The sequence below is a fragment of the Dermacentor variabilis genome, chromosome 1 (assembly GCF_050947875.1).
Source record: "Dermacentor variabilis isolate Ectoservices chromosome 1, ASM5094787v1, whole genome shotgun sequence".
Taxonomy (NCBI): domain Eukaryota; kingdom Metazoa; phylum Arthropoda; class Arachnida; order Ixodida; family Ixodidae; genus Dermacentor; species Dermacentor variabilis.
Genome location: NC_134568.1, coordinates 33,932,855 through 33,954,066, shown reverse-complemented (window position 1 = coordinate 33,954,066; position 21,212 = coordinate 33,932,855). Strand labels below are relative to the sequence as shown.

The window sequence follows — 21,212 nt, the reverse complement described above, 5'->3', positions numbered from 1 at the left end:
GTCTGAGCATATGGCACACTTGCGGGCAGTATTAACCCGCCTGCGCGAAGCGGGCTTGACAATCAAGGCTCCCAAGTGCCAGTTAGCACAGGCCGAGGTTGTCTACCTCGGTCACGGGATTGGTCAGGGTCGTCGCCGCCCCTCAGAAATAAAGGTGGCCGCTGTGCGAGACTTCCCGCAACCGCGCACGAAGACCGATATTCGGTCGCTCTTAGGTGTCGCCGACTACTATCAGAGGTACATCCCCAGGTACTCTGATATCGCGGCTCCCCTGACGGATGCTCTAAGAAAAACAGAGCCCCAAACAGTCGTATGGGACGAGACAAAGGAAAGAGCTTTTAGCGCCCTAAAGAGTGCCCTAACAAGCCAGCCGGTGCTACGATCGCCAGACTATACAAAAGGGTTCGTTGTTCAGTGCGATGCTAGTGAGCGAGGCATGGGCGTTGTACTGTGCCAACGGGAAAATGGAGAAGTAGAACACCCCGTCCTGTATGCTAGTCGTAAGCTGACCAGTCGTGAGCAGGCGTATAGCGCCACCGAGAAAGAGTGTGCGTGTCTCGTGTGGGCCGTTCAGAAATTGTCATGCTATCTAGCCGGCTCGAGGTTTATCATTGAGACGGATCACTGCCCTCTCCAATGGCTGCAGACCATCTCTCCCAAAAATGGCCGCCTCCTGCGCTGGAGCCTCGCTTTGCAACAATATTACTTTGAGGTGCGTTACAAAAAGGGGAGTCTCAACGGTAACGCCGATGGCTTAAGTCGAAGCCCCTAACGTAGGAATCAGCCTCAAAATTGTTTGTTACTGATGTTTTTCTTCCTGAGGCAGGATTTTTAACATATTGCTTTTGTGTAGTGTTTCAAAGTGATGATATGCTTTCTAGTGCAATTTTCCAATTTGTGGACGCGTTCTGAGTGCTGCTGGACTACTGTAAGGAACTAGGCAGTGGTATAAAAGGGGAAAGAGCCTGGCAGGGCTTAGTGAGGGTTGTGCCGTGCTTGCTGACTGAGCGGTTGAGTTTCAGCGTAGTTCTAACGCTTGCCGGGAACGAGAACAAAAATGTGAACTCTCCCGAAGTCACTTTGCAGTGTCCTGTGCGAACCTGAACGAGAGAACGAGGCCTTCTCTGTGCGCTGCGCTCAAGAAACGTCGAGGGACGCCCGACTTCGGTTATGAGCATCATCGAGCGACATCCCTCCGGACAGCGGATGCAGTCCCCTGACCATCGGGATCTCCTTCCCCCGGCGGGGCGGTCTGTTACGTTTCGCCTACGACGCGCGGTTTAGCCGGCGCGGCTGCAACGGACGCCGGGGCTTCGTTCAAAGCGGCAGACATTTTGGCCCGTTCGGCGCCGCCGCTACGCCTCCCCGCCAAGCGCGTCCAGGCCTGTTCCAATGCCACGTGTCTTCATGTGCGTGTGTGTGTGTATGTGCATGTTGGTGCCCACGCTTGTCGAAGCGCGGCAGCCGGGGAGAGGAGCTCCCCCAACTGTGAAGCGAGGGGGTCTGACCGGCGCCGACACGACGTATGCGCCACCTTCTCTTCACATTGTGCCCGAACGGCGCCGGCACGACGGCTGCGCCACCTTATCCCATTGTTCCCGAGCGGCACAGTCACGTGCTCGTCTATAGAGGGGTTCCTTCTTGCCCTCAACTGCGAGAGTATAAAAGCAGCTGCCCCCGGACGCCAAAAGAGGGCTCTGATTTCTTCTGTTGAGTAACGTGCACTCCCGTCTCTCTACTTCGGTCGACCTGACCGCCAACTCTTTGCGATGTTAGAATAAACAAGTTGTTTTGTTGTTAACAGTCGACTCATGCTTTGCCGGGACCTTCGGATGCTTCCAGTTGTGCCCCAGGCCGCCAGGCCAACGCTACCATTGGGCCTTGCGACCCAGGTGCAACAACGGGCGTCAGCGCCGAGTTCCCAAAAAGTCGTGCCAGCGGTGCGATTCCAACAACGCATGCGCCGTTGACCTGACGCTTTGTTGTAGCGGCAGTGCTCGTTGTCGAGCCTCAAGTGAGCGCTGTTTGTACTGTTGAACAAGAGCCAGGGCGCAAGATGGCTGCACCGAGATCTAGCATGGGATTTCCTTGCGCCGATCCGACGGCTCACCAATCGTGACACCCCGTGAAGGGACTCTCCTAAGGGCGCGAGCTTTAAATTGCATTCATTATCGCTCTTACTTTGTGAAATGCCTCAAACTATGAATTTAGGGTTCAATGAATGATATTTTTTTCTTCTTCGAAAGGGGCAGGTCATCAGCGCAGCAAGTGTACGCCTCGAAGCGCATCATTCATTTCAGAGGAAGCGTTGGCCCGGGGGTTCGTGTCTAAATACACGGGAACGGAGAAGTCGTTTTTATCGGCAACCACTTCTCCGAATTTGATGAGGTGTCTAGCATTTAAAAGCAAAAGTTAAAATCAAGTTACTGTAGGAAAGGCATTCCTTAATCTAAGCCATCGAGTTTTTTTTTTTCACAAGTATTGTTCAAAATCACGAATTTGAAAAAAAGTAACGTATGGCGTTTACAAGTCTAAATCAGCAATAAAAGCGATATTACAATTTTGTCAACTGCACCGAATACTACGTGTGAAGCGCACAAATAATAAGACTGATGTATTGCAGGCTGCCCTACGATATGCCACTAATTTGTGAGCGGAACTTTTGCAAAACCCTCGTAAACACTGTAAAAGTTTTAGGTAAGCTGCAAATTCAGGTATAAATTTTTTCTCTTGAGATTGTTTAACAGATGCTGCTTATAGAACTGCGAAATCAGTTTCTTGGTGCGGAGTTACAGCTTCGTAAATTTCGTGGTTCAATTTCTTTTCTTTATTTAGAGCTTACCGAAGTTTAGGAATTTTCGCGAACCCTTTAAACCCCGAAATCAAAATTTTCCAGGCTAGAGTCAATAGAACTTATGTTTTTTTATTTATCTGAAGTAGAACACACTTCATTTAGATGGTTCCAGCGGATGTCTAACAAAAGCATTTGTACGTTTCACATTAGCTTGAGCAAGGAAATTGGAGTTGGCATTGGAGTTGAAGGTTCCTCTTAATTAAAGTTGAAATTCGTGCTGGTTGGTTTGTCATGATCTCCAAATACCAGCGCGTAAAAAAAAAAAAAGGGACGAACGTAAGGAGATATACTCAGCGCCGTGTATGCGTCTTAATATTAAGCGATCTTGCATGTGCCATCGTATACAGGGTGTTTGTCGCGTCTGCTGGGTCGTTTTCGCGCCGATTAAAGCGGGCCAAACCCAGAGATGGTGCAAAGGCTACACGTACACATATATAGGCCGATCCCGGAGATGATTTAATGAAAACTGGGACGATAACCAGAGACAGTTAAATCCACGGGCCCGTGGGTCGCTTGAGTCATCTGATTTTGGTAACCGCGTTCTTGCCGCCTTGCAAGGGTAGGCACGCACTCGCTGTGCTCCTAGACTTGGTGCAAAACAAGAACAGTTACACGCATGTTATCGCGATGACAAATGACACAATAATACTGCGACTAAATAGTAAAGCGCGAAGTAACGTTAGAAGTAAATTAAATTTGCACACACCAGTTGTCTCTTTTTGCACGGCATATAACTGAAACGAAAGCAAAAGTGATAGAGCGGCCATAATTTTTTGTATGTCTGAGCTATTCAGCACTGCTGCAACATCAGCCACGACCAGCAAAGCTCAAAAAGGGTTCTCAAAGAAAGCTTCGCTTTAAAATTTCGGGACCAGGGATTGAATTCACAAAGCTTTCCCCTCTTAATTAACTGGTATTTTCCTGTCCGCCTTCGCTAATCACATATTTCCAACATCACGAGTGACTGACAGCTCAGTTCTAGCGTACGAACTTTTCTGCGAAGAGATTGCCTCAACGGCAACGCCACCACCGTCGGCAAGGTGCCGGTTGCATGCAACCGGCACGTTGTTACACGAGTCTCCTTTTTGATTCATTACGGTGTTGGTGTTGTGTATTGTGATGTTTATGCGGGAGGTGTGCATCATGTGGGAGCGTGTCTTATGCTGTGTGAGTGTGGGCGCAACGGTCCAAAGACCACCCCGGCATCTTATGGTACCCACCGTGTGGGTGGCGCTCGAGATGCGCCTGATGCCGGGGCGAATGGTGAAGGCCGTCACCAGGCTAGCACCAGTGTGTGTCGTGGGGGTGAGTGTGTTCGGTCACACGACCCACCCCGCATTGTATGGTACCCATCGTGTGGGCGGCGCTCGAGATGCGCCTCGTGCAAGCGGCCTGTGTCCAATGCATGGACAGGCTCATTAGTGTTCATCGCCATCATCAGGCAGTGAAGCATGGAGGCTCCCAGCTATGCCGTGCGCCTTTTATAGGCTGGCTCAGCTCACGCATTTGATGGTGTGCTCCGAGTCTGCGTGTGCCCTTGTGTAGGCTGGCTCAGCTCACGCATTTGATGGTGTGCTCCTAGTCTGCGTGTGCCCTTGTGCTGCCGGGTTCTCGCGCTGCCTCGCTCGTTCCGCGGCTGCGCTCGCGCGCTCACGTTCGGTTGCGTGCACGTGATGGTACACTCACTTCTTCCTTCTCCTGAGCGCACACCATTGTGGGCGAAGAACTGATTTTTGCATGTGTCGTACGGAATGACGCAGTGATTAATAGATGAAAGCTAAATGTGCTCATCACTACAAAATATACGTCATCAAGAGCAGAATTCTTTTAATAAAGCGAACCTTCGTGTGCCTACTTTGCAGGGTTTGGGGCTTGTCTATCTACTTGATCGGTCTTTCGGCGAATAAAGTGCACTTTACTGTTGCTCTATCTCCAGGATCGGGGGCTCTAGTCGGCGCGCCGATCCTGGATGCGCTGTCATAGCAAAGGCGGCCACTACCGGAGACACTATATAGCGCGTGATCACGTGACTCACGTGGCGAGGGATCTCCGCGTCTTGCCATCTTCACTGGCAGGTAGATAGTCGTTATGGCTCAATAGGCTGTGTGCAATATAATCAGAAAATAAAATACGTTATGGGGTTTTACGTGCCAAAACGACCATCTGATTAGGAGGAACGCCGTAATGGGGGCCTCCGGAATAATTTGGACAACCTGGAGTTCTTCAAGGTGCACTTAAATTTAAATACACAGATGTTGTCGCATTGCCCACTCCCTTCTTAAGTGCGTCCGCCGAGGCCGGGATGCAATACAATTAGTTGCATGGCATTTATGTTACCGCTTAGCGAAAGCTTTATTTCAACACCTTGGTTAAATATGCATAATGTTCTTGCAAGCGTGTAAACGCTTATTTGAATGCCATTTAGCGAGTTTGGAGAGCTCCCATGTAACACATAAGGTATTGCAACAGCTAAAATGTTACACTGCTATACCGGAAATTTTGAATATCATGCGGTTTTACGTTAACACCGACAGGTATATGCCTTGGAAAGCATATTTAACGCCGGCGAACAAGACAGAAGGGAGACGACACCACAATACGCTGTTCTTGGACTTGGCCCCAAGTAACGCATTGTGATGTCGTCTCCCTTCTGTGCTTGTTCGCTGGCGCTAAGTATGCTTACCAAGTCAGTTTACCAACACGCCCAACAAATGGCAAGGTATGCCTGCTTTGGATAAACCTAAGGTGGTGGTGTTGCAGGAGGCGGGGTCAGCCTGGCATACATAGCCGGCAATTGTTCCGCCTGAGCCTCCTATGAGCGTCACAGTGTGTGTCACCAGGTGTCGAAGATCCCTGTGCCTCGAATGAAGGCAATCAGCAGTCGTTGCGCCCGCTTCCTGATTGCCGCAGGCCCTCCGGGAAAAAATGAAAAATATTACGGGGTTTTACGTGCCAAAACCACTTTCTGATCAGAAGGCACGCCGTAATGGAGGACTCCGGAAATTTCGACCACCTGGTGTTCTTAACGGGCACCTAAATCTAAGTATACGGGTGTTTTCGCATTTCGCCCCCGTCGAAATGCGGCCGCCGTGGCCGGAATTCGATCCCGCGACCTCGTGCTCAGCAGCCCAACACCATAGCTACTGAGCAACCACGGCAGGTACCCTCCGGTGAAAACGACGTCTTCAAAGGTCCTGTGCGCAATACCATTCTTTTGCAGGCTGTCGAACATCGCTTTCCTTTTTGTGTCGAACTGCGGGCGTATCCAAATGTGATGTTCGATGTCGGCGATCTCGCCACAGAAGGCACAGGACGCGGAAGCGCATCGTCCAGTCTTGAATAACCAAGCCGGGGTGAACGCGGATTTGGTTCATGCAGATGCGGCACAACAGCGTTGCTTCTTCCCGAGTAAGTCCATGAATCACACAGGCTGAGTGCGGAGCCTGGTAGATCGCCCTAAAGTGATTGCGGATTACGTTCTTAGAGTTCTGGAAAGTCTTTGGCGCTCTTACTTTTGGGACACATGTCAGTGCCCTGCGTGCAAGAGCGTCAGCTTTTTAATTTCCTTCAATTCCTACGTGGGATAGGATCCATTGAAATTTTATGGTAAATCCCTTGCTCATTAAAACTGTGATCAGTGCCAGATATTGCCTCGTAAATTTGTCTCGAGGTAGGCCACGGTGTCACTACGACACGCGATCCAGGCGGCCAGGCCAGGACACATTAAGGGAGGGTATGCCGAATGCCGCTGCGCAGCTGTCTGTCTGTGCACACAGCGACCCGTCTGTGTGCACTTGTAGGTGGCCTTGAAACACTACATGTGCTGAAGTGGTCTAGCACAAGAAACTTTGCTTCGGCAGTTGGAATGGTGCGTTTAGCCGGTAGATGGGGTACACTGGGGCTGCAAATAACGTCCGATAAAGACAATGGCGGGTCGAGGCGACTCCGTTTAGGCCACTCCAATCCTAAAAACCGAAAGGTGTTCAGCGCCGCATGGAAATGATAGCGAGTTATTGCTAGCCACCGGAGAAGCGCCGCGCCTGCGGAGGACTCGCCCAGCCTTGAAAGCTGCATCAGCAATGCCTGAGATGCCAAAATGCGGATTGGAAGAGACTCCGCTTCATTATTAACCTTCTTGTTTGAAGCCGCCTGAGGAACTCCCATCGCCAAGCGAAGTCCCTTTCTGTAACTGCCTCCAAGCACTCGAATTAGCTCGGTGACGGTGATATCAGCGACAGCTGATATCGCCAAAAGGTGAAAAGAATTTAGTCAAATCTTAGTTGCCGGAATGACATCGTTATCAAGGAAGCAGATAAGGGTGGAAGTATGGCTATTTGCCCAGTAGTAAAGTATAAGCACGAGGCTTACAGACAACTAAGTAGGCTATGTAACGATGCGACATTATCCTACACACTGACAATTACCAACAGGCTGAAATCACTTTTTGCTGATGAATTAATAACACCGTCAGAATGCACATTTCTTAAACCAAGGAACAGAACTGTCGGGCGCTTCTACCTCCTACCAAAAATGCATAAAATTTCATCCACAGAACTATGCACCACTACTATCGCAGTACGCCCGATAGTATCAAACAACAACACTCCGACAGAAAGCGTCTCCACATTCCTTCACTACTTCCTCGGTGAATTTCCGAAAACACTTCCGTCATTTGTACACGATACGCCCCACCTACTGAGAATTACAGATGACATTAATACTAAATGTACACTACCCCAAAACCTAATTCTCTCAACACTAAACGTCACAGCCCTGTACACCAACATTCCAATCCCCGATGGTTTATCTTCGATAAAAGAAACGCTGTCCAAACACAATGCACAACACTCTATTGAAGACGACTTCTCTCTCCTTGAATTAGTTATAACACATGGCTACTTCGAATTTGAGGAGAGTTACTGTCTACAAATACATGCGACAAGTATGGTTATGCCTTTTGTACCAACCTACCCGAACCTATTTATGGGAATTCTAGAAACAGATTTGCTATCGCGCTCCACAGACAAGCGCCATACATACCCATGGTACATAGACGGCATATTCATAATATGGGGACAGGGTCAAGACAGTCTAGATAAATGTGTAGCATTTCTAAATTCTTTTCACGCAATAATAAAATTCACATTATAATTTTCGATGGAGTGCTTAAACTTTCTGGACACAACAATACACATTGACAATAGGACACCAAAGACAAAGCGGTATAGGAAACTTTTAGGCAAACAACAGTACCCAGAATATACGAGCCAGCATCCCGAACATTGAAAGCAAGGCATCTTTAAAGGCCAAGCCACACGACTACGTCGCATTTGCGTTGAAAACCAAGACAACAAACAACAGACAACAAACATCTAATTTAGCAGCTGCTATCTTCCTACTTGGCATGTATTGATATTTTTCTGCTTCGTCAAGAAAACCCGCGAGATATGAAAAAAAATGCACGTGTTCAATGCGTTCAATGCATAATATTTTTTTTTTTTTTAAATGAGCTGGTCATCACTGCAGCAAGCGTGCGCCCTGAAGGGCATCATTCATTTCAGATGGAGCGTTGGCTCGGGGGTTCCTATCTAAATACATGAGAACGGAGAAATCGTTTTTCTCGGAAGCCACACTGCAGCGAACTAGATTAGATTTGTTGCATTTAAAACGGAAAAAAAGTGAATCTAGTGACCGTAGACAGTGAATTTTTTCACTTACGCCATCAATTTTTTTTACTAAAATGTCTGAAAATCGCAAAATTGAAAAAAAAAAACAAAACACGTATGGAGTTTACAAGTCTAACTCACCAATAAAATCGATATCACAATTCTGTAAACTCCACCTAATGCTAAATCTGAAGCGCATAAGATTGATGTAATATGCCCAGTTTTCAGATCAGCCACTATATTTGAGCGGAACCTTTGCAAAACCCTCGTAAACGTAGTAACCGTTTCAGGTAAACTGAAAATTCATATATCAAATTGGTTCTGTTTAGATTATCTGACAGATGCTGTTTACGAAACTGTGATATATATCACAGTTTCTGCACCAAAAAGTGATATCACTTTTTGGTGCAGAGTTACAGCTTTGTAAACTTCGTGGTTGAACTTTTTCTTTTGCACTTGCCCGTTACTAAGAATATATATATATATATATATATATATATATATATATAGATATATATATATATATATATATATATATATATATATATATATATATATATATATATATATATATATATATATATATATATGTGTGTGTGTGTGTGTGTGTGCGTGTGTGATGGGCTACACCTTTCATTTAAATCGGGCCAGCGGATGTCTAACGAAAGCACTTGTACGTTTTACATCTGTTTGAGCAAGGAAATTGGAACCCGCCGTGGTTGCTCAGTGGCCATGGCGTTGGGCTACTCAGCACGAGGTCGTGGGATCGAATCCCGGCCACGGCCGCATTTCGATAGGGGCGAAATGCGAAAACACCCGTGTACTTAGATTTAGGTGCACGTTAAAGAACCCCAGGTGGTGGAAGTTTCCGGAACACTTCACTACGGTGTGCCTCATAATCAGAAAGTGGTTTTTGCACGTTAAAAACAAAAAAGGAAACAAGGAAATTGGAGTTGGCGATGGAGTTAAAGGTTCCTCTGAATTAAAGTTGAAATTCGTGCTCGTTGGTTTGTCATGATCGCCAAATACCAGCGCGTAAAAAACAAGGGGCGAACGTAAAGAGATATACCCAGCGCCGTGTATGCGTCTTAATATTAAGCGATCTTGCATGTGCCATCGTATACAGGGTGTTTGGCGCGTCTGTTGGGTCGTTTTCCCGCCGATTAAAGTGGGCCAAACCCAGAGATGGTGCAGAGGCTACACGTATATTCCGATCCCGGAGATGATGTAATGAAAACTGGGACGATAACCAGAGACAGTTAAATCCGCGGGCCCGTGGGTTGCTTGAGTCATCTGATTTCGGTAACCGCGTTCTTGCCACCTTGCAAGGGTAGGCACGCATTCTCTATGCTGCAAAAAACGCGGTGCAAAACAAGAACAGTTACACGCGCGTTATCGCGAATTCGAATGACACGATACTGCTGCGACTACATCGCAATGCGAGCAGTTGTTTGGGCAGTGCTTGGAAGTAAATTTGCAAGCACCTCTTTGCATAGCGCTTAACTGAAAGGTTCCATGAGAGCTTCGGTTAACGTTGATTCCAGCAGAAGTGACACGGAGCTCCCAGTGACGTTCGCGAACGCCTTTCTCCAGGACTGACCGCTACTGAGAGAGCCGGCTCTTGTACGGGTCACTGATGAAAGGAGACTCAGACTGGAGTGAATGCAATTCGTTTATTGCACGATGCGCCCTCGGCGCATTCTGAAATTCGCCTCCGGAGACTCTCCCCTAATGTCTGCTTAGAACCCCCCCCCCCCCCGCCCAAGCCATGCGAGAGGTCCTCTCCAGTTCATTCACGGCTCACTCGAGCTAGTCACGGTCACACGCTCAAGGCACGGTACAGGAACGCCTCCAGCCGCAGTGATGTACGCCCATCGTAGTCGTCGGGCCATGACGCTCGGCAGAGTCGCAGTCTGTGACGCGCACTCGAACACCACGCCGAAGCAAGCCGTGCCTTGTGCCTGCCACGGCATTCCGTCCGTAGCTCGGGTTCGTTTACGGGAGTCGCCAGCATCGACGCCTGTGCCGCTGTGTTCGGATATTGTCACAGACGTCCCATCGCTCTGCCCCACACTGTGCTTAGAAAACGTTTATTTCGACTAGAGACGATACGAACACTGAGCCACCAATCACGTCATAATTCCACCAGGACGATAACATATAAAAAACGAAACACGGCACGTTTTGAAAGTGATGTCCGAGTCCTCACTCACCAACATATAATCACATAGACCCACGAAAAGGCACAGTTACACATAAACTAAATGTCACATGCACTGCCCTAATTTTTTTTTCTGTGTCGAAGCTATCCGCAGTACAGCAGCAGCGACCAGCAACCGCCACAATCAGCAAAGTCCCTGGGGTTTCGCAAAGAAAGCGTCGCTTTAAATGTTTCGTGTCCAGGGACTGAATTCCCACAGGTTTTCGTTCGTAAGTGGACTTTTCCATCGACCGACTGCCTTCGCTGATCATGTATTTCCAACATCGCGAGTGGCTGACAGCTGCTCTTGGGAACAGGTCTAGCTTAAGAACTTTTTCTTGTGTGTGAATAGATTTCTCCGGTCAACGGAAACGCCACCACCGCCGGCAAGCTGCAGGTTGCATGCAACCGACAGGTGGTTACCCGAGTCTCCTTTTTGATTCATTACGGTGTTGGTGTTGTGTATTGTGATGTTTATGCGGGAGGTGTGCGTCATGTGGGAGCGTGTCTTATGCTGTGTGAGTGTGGGCGCAACGGTCCAAGGACCACCCCGGCATCTTATGGTACCCACCGTGTGGGCTGCGCTCGAGACGCGCCTGATGCCGGGGCGAATGGTGAAGGCCGTCACCAGGCTAGCACCAGTGTGTGTCGTGGGGGTGAGTGTGTTCGGTCACACGACCCACCCCGCATTGTATGGTACCCATCGTGTGGGCGGCGCTCGAGATGCGCCTAGTGCAAGTGGCCTGGGTCCAATGCATGGACCGGCTCATAAGCGTTCATCGCCATCATCAGGCAGTGAAGCATGGAGGTTCTCGTCTATGCCGTGCGCCTTTTATAGGCTGGCTCAGCTAACGCATTTGATGGTGTGCTCCTAGTCTGCGTGTGCCCTTGTGCTGCCGGGTTCTCGCGCTGCCTCGCTCGTTCCGCGGCTGCGCTCGCGCGCTCACGTTCGGTTGCGTGCACGTGATGGTATAATCACTTCTTCCTTCTCCTGAGCGCACACCATTGTGTGTGAAGAACTGATTTTTGCATGTTACCTACGGAATTACGCAGTGATTGAAAGATGAAAGCTAGATGTGCTCATCGCTACAAAATATACGTCATCAAGAGCAGAATTCTTTTAATAAAGCGAACCTCTCTATGCCTACTTTCCTAGGTTTTAAGGTGTGGCGCATCTGCTCGATGGGTATTTTGCAGTATAATGTGTACTTAACTGTTGCATAATCTCCAGGATCGTCTGGCTGTAGTCGGCACACCGACCCTGGATACGGCCAATCCCGGTGTCACTACAAAGCGCTGCCACATGGTTCAGCTGGTGGGGTTCTCCGTGTCTTGCTGTCTTCACAGGTAGGCAGGTAATTGTTATGGTTAAATAGGCGGTGGAAAATATAATCAGTTGCATGGCACTTATTTTACCGCTTTGCGAAAGCTTCGCTTCTCGGATTCCGACATCTTAGTGGGATGTGCAGAATTTTTTGTATGCCTCTTTGGATGCCATTCAGCGACTTTGACAAGTTCCTGACACTGACAAGTACCTAAGGTTTCGCAACAGCTGAAATGTTACTCTTAGGTAATGAAACCGTTCAATATCACGCGCTTTTACGTTAATACTGACATGTATGTGTGCCTTAGGTATACCTATCGACCGACTATATATATACAGATATTATTAGGTTTCCTTGTTTCTCCAGCAATATTTGAGTAAACTACCCGTTGACGACCCGTTTCGCGGGAAGAATTCTGAACACGACGTAAGATATCTCGCACAGAATGAAAACAAAATCTTATCCGCCTTTTCAGTAGACATAAAAGACTTGTATTACTCGATACCACAAAATGAATTGATGGAATCCGTCACTGATTGTATCGATAAATTTGGAGCTGTGCTTTCCAGAACGCTTCTGGCATAGCAGAAGGTTCTTGTTTGGAACTATTGTCCATGAGCCTGAAGTCTGCGCACATACAATGGAATGGTGACATCTTTCTACAGAAAGAGGGTGTGTATAGGTTCATGTATAGCGCCTGTTTTAAGCGACAGCTTTTTAGCTTCAAAAGACAAGGTGTTAAAGCAGTGCTTATCAGGGACAAATGTGATGCAGACCTTTAGATTTGTGGTGTTCTTTTTTTTAGTTTAGTTAGATTTTTTTAGTGTTCTTAGATTGTAACAGTCCAGAATTGGAAACACAGTCATCATTAGTACTGTCAGAGTTTAAAACAGCCTTGCATCCTCTAATCCTGACTCACGAGCTTCCGGCCGATAACTGTTTAATGTTTTTAGATTTGGAAATTACTTTCTCATCATGTCTTGTTTGCTGGCAGTTCAAGCCAAGGGCTAGCAACCCATACCGTCCCTCAATTCAGCTCACTCAAAAGTAATAAAAAGAAGCATAATTCAATTATGTCTAACCAACGCACTTAACAAGTCATGTGTGCATCGGCTGCAAAGAAGTTTTCATTATCAGGTCAGCCGCCTCAAAGGGGCACATAACCTCACCATGTGATCATATCTGTTGCAGTAAAAATGGTCAGGCAACTCAAGGAACCTAACATTGTAGACCAGGGTCGAGCAGACACTTCTGGAACCAGGTTTGCTATTATCTCATATGTCCATGGCATATCTCACAATGTGAAAAAAGTAGGCAAATTAACAGCTTTTCGGGTTTTATTTTCCCCTCCGAAACGTCTTGCTTTGATGTGTGCCCACATGAATGCAGGACATCATGAAAATAACCAGGTGTGTGCAAAAAAACATGGGCAGAAGCAGGTCGGATGTGTAAAGAAAGTAGTTTATTCTGGTCCCTTGTCGTGTGGTTCATCATACGTTGGCCAAACGGCCAGATGTCTGAATGACAGATTGTATGGGCATCAATATAAGATGGAAATCCAGCTCTCGGGTCACATTAGTGCTCATTGTAAGGCTCACAAGTGCACTCCAGATTTTGATAGAACCTGTGTTTTGAACAGGGCAGATGATGAACTGACTAGGGAGATATTGGAAGCGCTTGAGATCAAGAAGCGTGGTGATGCTTGTATCAGTGAACCCTCAGTTTCTGTATCGACAAAGGAACTGGCGTATCTTGGGAACGGCGCTTAAGAAGCTGTTGTGTATCGTGTTTTCGTTACGTGATGCTCATGACGGCACTGTTTTTTTTTTTCTCTGATGTTTTGATTCCTGGCAGCAGCTATTTATTCCCGTGTCAAGAAATAAAACGCTCAGTCGCTCGTGCGCCTTCGTGGTTGTCCCGTGTCGTCTTCCTTCGTCCGTCGTTTTATTTGGCGCCTTCGTTGCAAGCAGCTATTATGCACGGATTGTTTCATAACGAAGAGCAAACATGCCCTCACGCGCTCTCTATACTTGTAATGCGAAAAGCCGGCACATTCGAGCAGCCCTCGCACGTTTCACATCTGCTCCCTCACCTGCTTGGCTCATGTGAACAACCAAGTCGGCAAGAAGGCTACGTATATGTGCTCGACCCTTGTGGAAAAGAAAACACTCGCGGTCGAATTGACGCGGCAGATTATCGCATTGTTTTCTGACGCACGCCCGCAGCACAGTGTTATTTCAGATATCAGTGAGGTCAAGGTCAAAATACCTAAGCGAACTGTTCGCTTTAAAAAAAGTTTCGATGATACTCCCTAATGCGAAACTTGGTCAGAGCTTGACACGTATTTTAAATGAATTAAATTATCGTGTTCTACATGCTAAAACCGCTTGCTGGTTATGAGGCACGCCGTAGTGGGGGGACTCCGTAAATTTGGACCACCTGGGGTTCTTTAGTGTGCAACTAAATCTAAGTATACGGATGTTTTCGCCCCCATCGAATTGCGGCCGTCGTGGCCGGGATTCCAAGCCGCGACCTCGTGCTTAGCAGTCCAACACAATAGCCACTAAGCAACCACGGCGGGTGATACGTGTTTTCATTTCGCAATATATTGAGACAAAAAATTTGAGACCGAAATCGCCGCACCGACTGGCAGCGGGCCATTGCCGTCAGTGCCTTCGCAGAGAGAGGGGCAGTATGGGAACGCTGGCATGATGAGCGGCATCGGAGCCAGCGGTGGAAGAAGACGACGACGAACGCGCGAGAATTGGCATGACCGTGTAAGCGTGTTCACGCCGAGGGACGGCGACGCTCAACCCAGGAACGGGCGCCTAATAACTGCGCTCTAAAACAATTAAAATCATTAATGTGTGATATATATAGAATGCAACACCATTAGTTCCATGTGCTTTATGCATGGGTAATGTTATGACACAACTCATTATTTACCCGTTCATTACATGCACCAACCAGCCCAAATTATCACTGTACTAGAGCTTATGGACGCATCGCAGTGCACTGCTTTGCACTTTATTGTAGCACAGGGGTTTGCTATCGCCAGTAGCGAATGCTTTGGTTGACCTCCCTGCCTTTCAGCTTTTTGAATTCTCTTTCCCTTTGTATAAAACGCACTAACTTGTGGGAGAGAAAGCGTTCTCCTCTTTTAGAATTCAATTAATTGTCAAGCAATTATATTGCAGTTCGAGTAACTAGAGCACAAATGCGAAAACGAAACCGATTCTGTTCGGTTCTCCGCGCTCAGAGTGCGGCACCAGGGGGCAGCACGCGCTGCGCGTCCGTTGGAGTGGCGGACGGAGCTGCACATGTGTAGTCAGCCGGCATTTTTCGAGTCGTGTTGTAAGTGTTGTTAATTCGCCGTAAATATCTCTTGATTTGTACTCAAGAGTGGAGCAAGACCCCAAGGAAGAGAGATTGACGCATCGGGAGCGAAGAACAGAAACGATGGATGGTTACGCTGCTTGGGTCTCGGCACGTTCGAATTGGCAAAGTTTCGAATTTGTCGCTGTGTCGTGTACGCTTGTGCGCTCGTCATTTGCCGTCATCGCGCGGAGATATTTGCGCTGGATGTCTTTCACTTCGTGTACAAAACTCTGCACGCTGCGGCATCGAAGAAGTTGTCCTGTGTTTGGGTGCACGTATGCGCTTGGACACGGATAGCCTGCTTGCTCTCAACGGGTGTTCAACAGTCTACGCGCGCTCGTAACTTGCTCATGAGGTATGCCCATTTTAATCTTATTTGGTTTGCATAACGTAGGTGTTAAAATGATGTGTGGTAAGCCGGTGTCGCGAACAGAAATATTGTTTCAAAAGACCACTATGCAACGTCTTAGGGCAAAAATGACGCATGAATGGGGAAAGGGATCACCCTATCTTTTCAGATCGATTCCAGTCGTAGCGCGATTGGCTCGATCGCAATTTCCGTGAGGTACTTCTAACCTTTTGTTCACTCGCGTTAAAAGCGTAGAATAAAACTGCGTTCAGTTGAGCTCTTGTATTGACGCTTGTATTGGCTTGAGAGCATACTGTATCCGATACAAGAACTTCTGTTAAAATACGGAAATAAATGTTCGAGGCAATAGCAGTCGCTCACTACCTGTGATCGTTACTTTCTTGCTTGGGTGCACGTTTTAATTGTGACCAGAAAAAAAAGTTCTTTGCTCTGCTGTGTTTCCTTGGTGCAACTTTTTGCGGTGCAGCAAGACGTGTTCCTTCGAATGATGTCTGGGCAGTCAAGGCATTCGTGTCAGTAAGCAAGCAGTAAACGGGGTATCAGTGCGAAAAAATTTGGACCTACAAGAGAAGCGAATGGTATCATCATAGACTCTTTTATTTGACGAATAATTCAGTTGTGTTACTAAAGCGGAGAGTGGATATGCATGAAAGTCAGATTGTATTGATACTCAGCAAAAACAAGGTAACTTATCATTACTAATCAATCCTTTTCTTTTACTGAAAGGCAAGTTGCTGTTGTGCTGGAGCTGAGAAGAGGTCTGCTGCCTGCAATGGGTCCATCTCTCTCAAGTTATTGCAGTATTGTAGCTCTCAAGGTGAGTGGATTTTTTTTCTCTTAGCTATTTGCCACCTGAATCATGACCGTTTACTTAGCTGTGTAGGTGATCACTGTTAGTGACATTGGAGTGCTGGTGGACCAGCACTCCTTTATGATTGCAACGCATATAACAGAGTGCAGCTGTGGCAGTATGCAAAGGTGTTAATCTATAAGCCAAATTAGGTTCTTTGAGGTAATATGTTAATATATTGATGACATTGGATTGTGGTCTAGCAGGCAAAAATGCTAAGCAAGAAGAAATTTTAATTTGCACTTGGTAAGATGTGCAAGCAATTCAGGCTGTTATACATGAAATGGGACATTTGTAGATGTCTTCTACAGTGCTGCAGTCCTGAATTGCTTCAGAGTTGAGTGATACCACTATAATTTCTCTGTAGAGCATGCAGCACAGTTTAGCATTGGGGGAGGCTGGCATCAACAGGCATCTACTTACTGTGAAGTTCAAATGAGGTGTTGCTGTTAGGGTGAATATATATAATTTATGGTTTAATTCTAATCTTGTGTCAGGCAGACATAGTTTACCCACTTGGTTAAACAATAGAGATGTAATATCTATGTATACAAGTATTACCCATTCATTTATGCCATTTAGACAATGGCATAAATGCGTGGGTAATACTTGTGTACATAGACAATACATCACTATTGTTTAACCAAGCGGTGCCCCTGCATGCTAAATTTTACAGGGCTATTATTAAGTAATGTCAGCTTTTGTTGTAACATTAAGGCACCTTTTATATTATTACAGATTACCACCATTGTGCACCATCATAGTGTGATATTTACACTAAATGTAATTGACTTTGCTATAAAACCCTGCACAGCAGTGCATCATGAAATTTTTTTTTTATAGTTTCTGGCCTCAGAATGCACTTCACGTTATATTCTTGTTTGCAACAAGACTATAATGCAGGTTTCTCTCCTTATGTTTTGTGGCACTTCAAACTGCGGCGAGCTAAACCACTGGGCAGCAATACTGGATACGCTACTGCGTGTGGAGCTGTCTTCAAACTCACACAAGGAATACATCATTGCTTTTTTAGCTCAAAACAACGGACACAAGAAAGACGACAGAACAAGGTGCTACTCTCAACTGACATCACTTTATTGCGTCCCTCCTTTGTAGACAGCAGAATCTAGAAGAACATGCGCTGTGAACACCCATGTGCAGCAACCACCAACATCTGATCAAAAAAGCACACTCATGCGACAGAATCCAAAAAAAAAACATATTGAGCACTGTACGAGGTTAAAGAAAGCACACTAATGCACTGTGACCCCAATGACTGTATGAAGAAAACTTCCGATAACTCTCTGGCGGAGGTATCACGGCTCTTTTTCAAAATCATAGCATCACGAAACATTGCGAACCTAAGCGATCCATACCAACAGGCACAGGTTCCCATTTGGCTCAACATTGTAAAATATGGAAGTGCAAAGCCATGTTTCGTGATACTTCGATTTTGAAAAAGTGCTGTGATACCACCGCCCGAGAGTTATCGGAAGCCTTCTTCATACAGTCATTGGGTTCACAGTGCATTAGTGTGCCTTCTTTAACCTTGTGCAGTGCTCAATATGGTTTTGTGGATCCCGTCGCATGAGTACACTCTTGTGATTGGTTGTTGGTGGTCTCTGCACATGGTGCTCACTGCGCATGTTCTTCTAGATTCTACTATTCATAAAGGAGCGACGCAATAAAGTGATGTCAGTTGAGTGTACCGCCTTGTGCTGGTCGTCTTTCTTGTGTCCATTGTTTTGCGCTTAACAAAGTATTTATGGATTCACACCAACTAGCCCGCCAACACATTGTGTTGCGGGCACTTCTGAAGTACTGTCTGTCCAATAACCTTGGTGGCATGGAAGCGCCGTCCACTTCTATGCGTTGCTTTCTGTTTCATTGTGGCATCACATCACATTATAATCATAATGTGTATGTACTTTTTCCAAGAGACCCATATTCCTATCCTTGTGTTATATTTGCTGTCGCATTATTTATGTGCAAATGACTGACCAGTGCTCCAAGCTCCATTTTATCGCAAAGTAAACTACTGGTACCTAAACAGTTCTGTATATCAGAAAACCAAAGCTGAACTGCCGAACAGTACCAAGCGGCAGCCTTAGTGCAGTGTCAAGTAGTCAGATTTTATTGGTCATGCAGAGGTGCACAGGATAGCTCTTTATTACTTGCTGAATAATTAAGCTGTGTGAAAACTGAGTATTTACGTAGCTTCAACCACATGCTATTGGCCATTGCTCCTGCCCTCATCAAATGTGGAAGATTATCACGGCATTTCCTATTCTCTTTTTCCTTATTACAGTGGGATTACTGCATGCGTAAGTAGGAAACGGATCACATAGGCAATCAAAAGCCAACAATGTGTAAACATGGAACATTGATTGTACAGTTTGATGACCCAGAATAAGTAGAAATACACCATAAATGATTGACAATTAACTTTTACTTGACACAGGGCTAGAGCATACAGTAAGCATACTGTATGCTCATACGGTGTCACATCAATTTAAATTTTAGTGTAGCTTTACAGTGTACGCTTCTATTGTTGCATTCTGTCAGAGGAATGGTAATGTTTCGCGTGTATAGCAACTAGACTGTCTATATACAGTAGTAAAAATGTGTGAACTGTATTTTTTAATGATTTGATAGAATGTGTAGCACAATAAAGCCAGACAATCAATGCACAGTGATGTGACTTTCTCTGCACATGTTGCAGGTTCAAAAAAAGTATGGTGGAAGCTGTTGCCAAGGTTCCGACCAGAAAAGACAGCCAGTATAAAAGGGTACACGCCACTGATCTCTACTACAGGGGATGAACAGCACATTGAGCGCCCTCGACTGAAGCTGGCCTTGTCCCGGAAGTTGGTGCTTCACAACTTTGCGGCAGCACTTTGTTGCACGGGTGTGTGGCATTTCTTCCCCTAACATGCCTGCCTGATGTGCCATAACCTACCCAAGCAGTGTTTCGAGGTGTCCAGAATTTTTCCATTGTAGTGTCTACAGTGTCGCTAACATAAGTGGCTTGCAATGGAAACACTGGTAAATCAGAAAAAACTTGATGTAAGAGAACACTATCGTATACGGGTTCAGATTGTCATAAAAGTGCTTACCAGACATGTAGAGACCTCCTAAAATGTGAAAAACCACAAAGAAAAGTTTTTCGGCAGCAATATTATCTGATCGCACGCACTAGTTAGTCCACCATATGCCCTGCTTCCAGGACAAGCGACTGCATGACATCACATTTCCACTGGCTTCACCTGCATCCGGTGCGGTGTGCTGCATCCAGCGAAACATGTTAGAAATCAGTGGTGCACAGTGTTTTCTGTCCCCTTTCTCGACGCCTACTGAACACATGTTAAACTGTTTCCAAAGCAGACAAACAGAGGGAAAGGGCTCTGAACACATTGCATTTTAAAGCGGCTGGTACTGGGTAACGCAAGTACTGTGGCATAGTAGATTTGCACCAGGCAACCTGGGCGCCCAAAAAGGCTGCTGTTTACTTGCAAATGGCCAACATATTGTGAGCATGTTGAAGTACTTTTTTTATTCTCATCGCTTATTTAGCTAATGGAGACAGCTTTCACAACTGAAGAAGCCTTGGAAGCATGAAACACTTCACAAAACCAGCTTCAATATATCGTGTCTGCATCACAATTTCATGGCTGCATGAGTGAACCCTCTGGTTAACATGTAAGAGAGTTCATGATGTTTGCCATGTATTATCCACTTTATTTAGAGGTCAACCCTATCTTGAGAATTAAGCTGATGTTGCGTTTAGAGAAATTATGGCCGAGAGCCAGCTTTTGAGAATACAGATTGAGCTTGACAGATTAAATGCCAGAACAAGTCGTTGAAGATTTCAGATCAAGAATCTTCAAAGGCCAGTTCATTTAGTGGTGTTAATATTCTGCTCGAAGTTGTTGATTGTTACGTTCATATGGTGCCCAAGCATTGCGGTAACAACTTCACTTGGAGTACATAGCAAGGGTGTATTCGATGTAAGCTTCTGGCTTTTTTTCTGTGTTTTCAAAAACTGGTTTCTTGTTCAGTTTAAATTTTCAAATTTTGCATTGTTGATTAGGTGTTGTGTCCTGTAGGTGTTGTGTCCTGTTTCCTTTTCCTGCAGCTTCTTAGTCTGAATAGTGAACATCTGAACAGTGAACATCTGAATAGTGAACACAACTTGACCTTTTGCTTGATTGTCTAGATTACATGCCCTCGATGCAAAACAATTTCACTTCAAAACTGCTTGTACCATACTGAAAGAATAACTTTGAAGCAGCCATAGCCACCAATAACACGCAAGAGATGATTATGAAAATTTTAATATTGTTTTTGAGGGTGTCTTAACTATCATGCACCAAGATTTAGAAATATGTAAATGCGATGTAACTAGACAAAATGAAGGTGATGTTTGCCATCGCTTGGAGATACTCTGATTATATTGTGCATTCTGCCTAATTACATAATTCTTAATTAGTTATTAAATATCTCATATAATTAAATGAAATGTGTCAACGAAAAGTTGTAGAGCAATATGAAAGCCTCCTGATACACTTT

General features: G+C 46.0%; 1 protein-coding gene across 3 annotated transcripts in view; it reads left to right on the top strand.

Annotated features, from left to right (window-relative positions):
- Positions 1-21,212, top strand: part of LOC142576389 (uncharacterized) — a 40,052-nt gene that overhangs the window by 14,745 nt on the left and 4,095 nt on the right. For all 3 annotated transcript variants that reach the window (XR_012826835.1, XR_012826836.1, XM_075686511.1), the window contains exons 2-5: positions 4,791-4,929; positions 11,952-12,067; positions 16,520-16,610; positions 19,366-19,551. Coding sequence is in view for 1 of the 3 variants with exons in the window: in XM_075686511.1 (XP_075542626.1) it covers positions 4,824-4,929; positions 11,952-12,067; positions 16,520-16,610; positions 19,366-19,551 (499 nt within the window). In the remaining 2 variants the exon portion in view is untranslated. The remainder of the gene's footprint in view (positions 1-4,790; positions 4,930-11,951; positions 12,068-16,519; positions 16,611-19,365; positions 19,552-21,212) is intronic.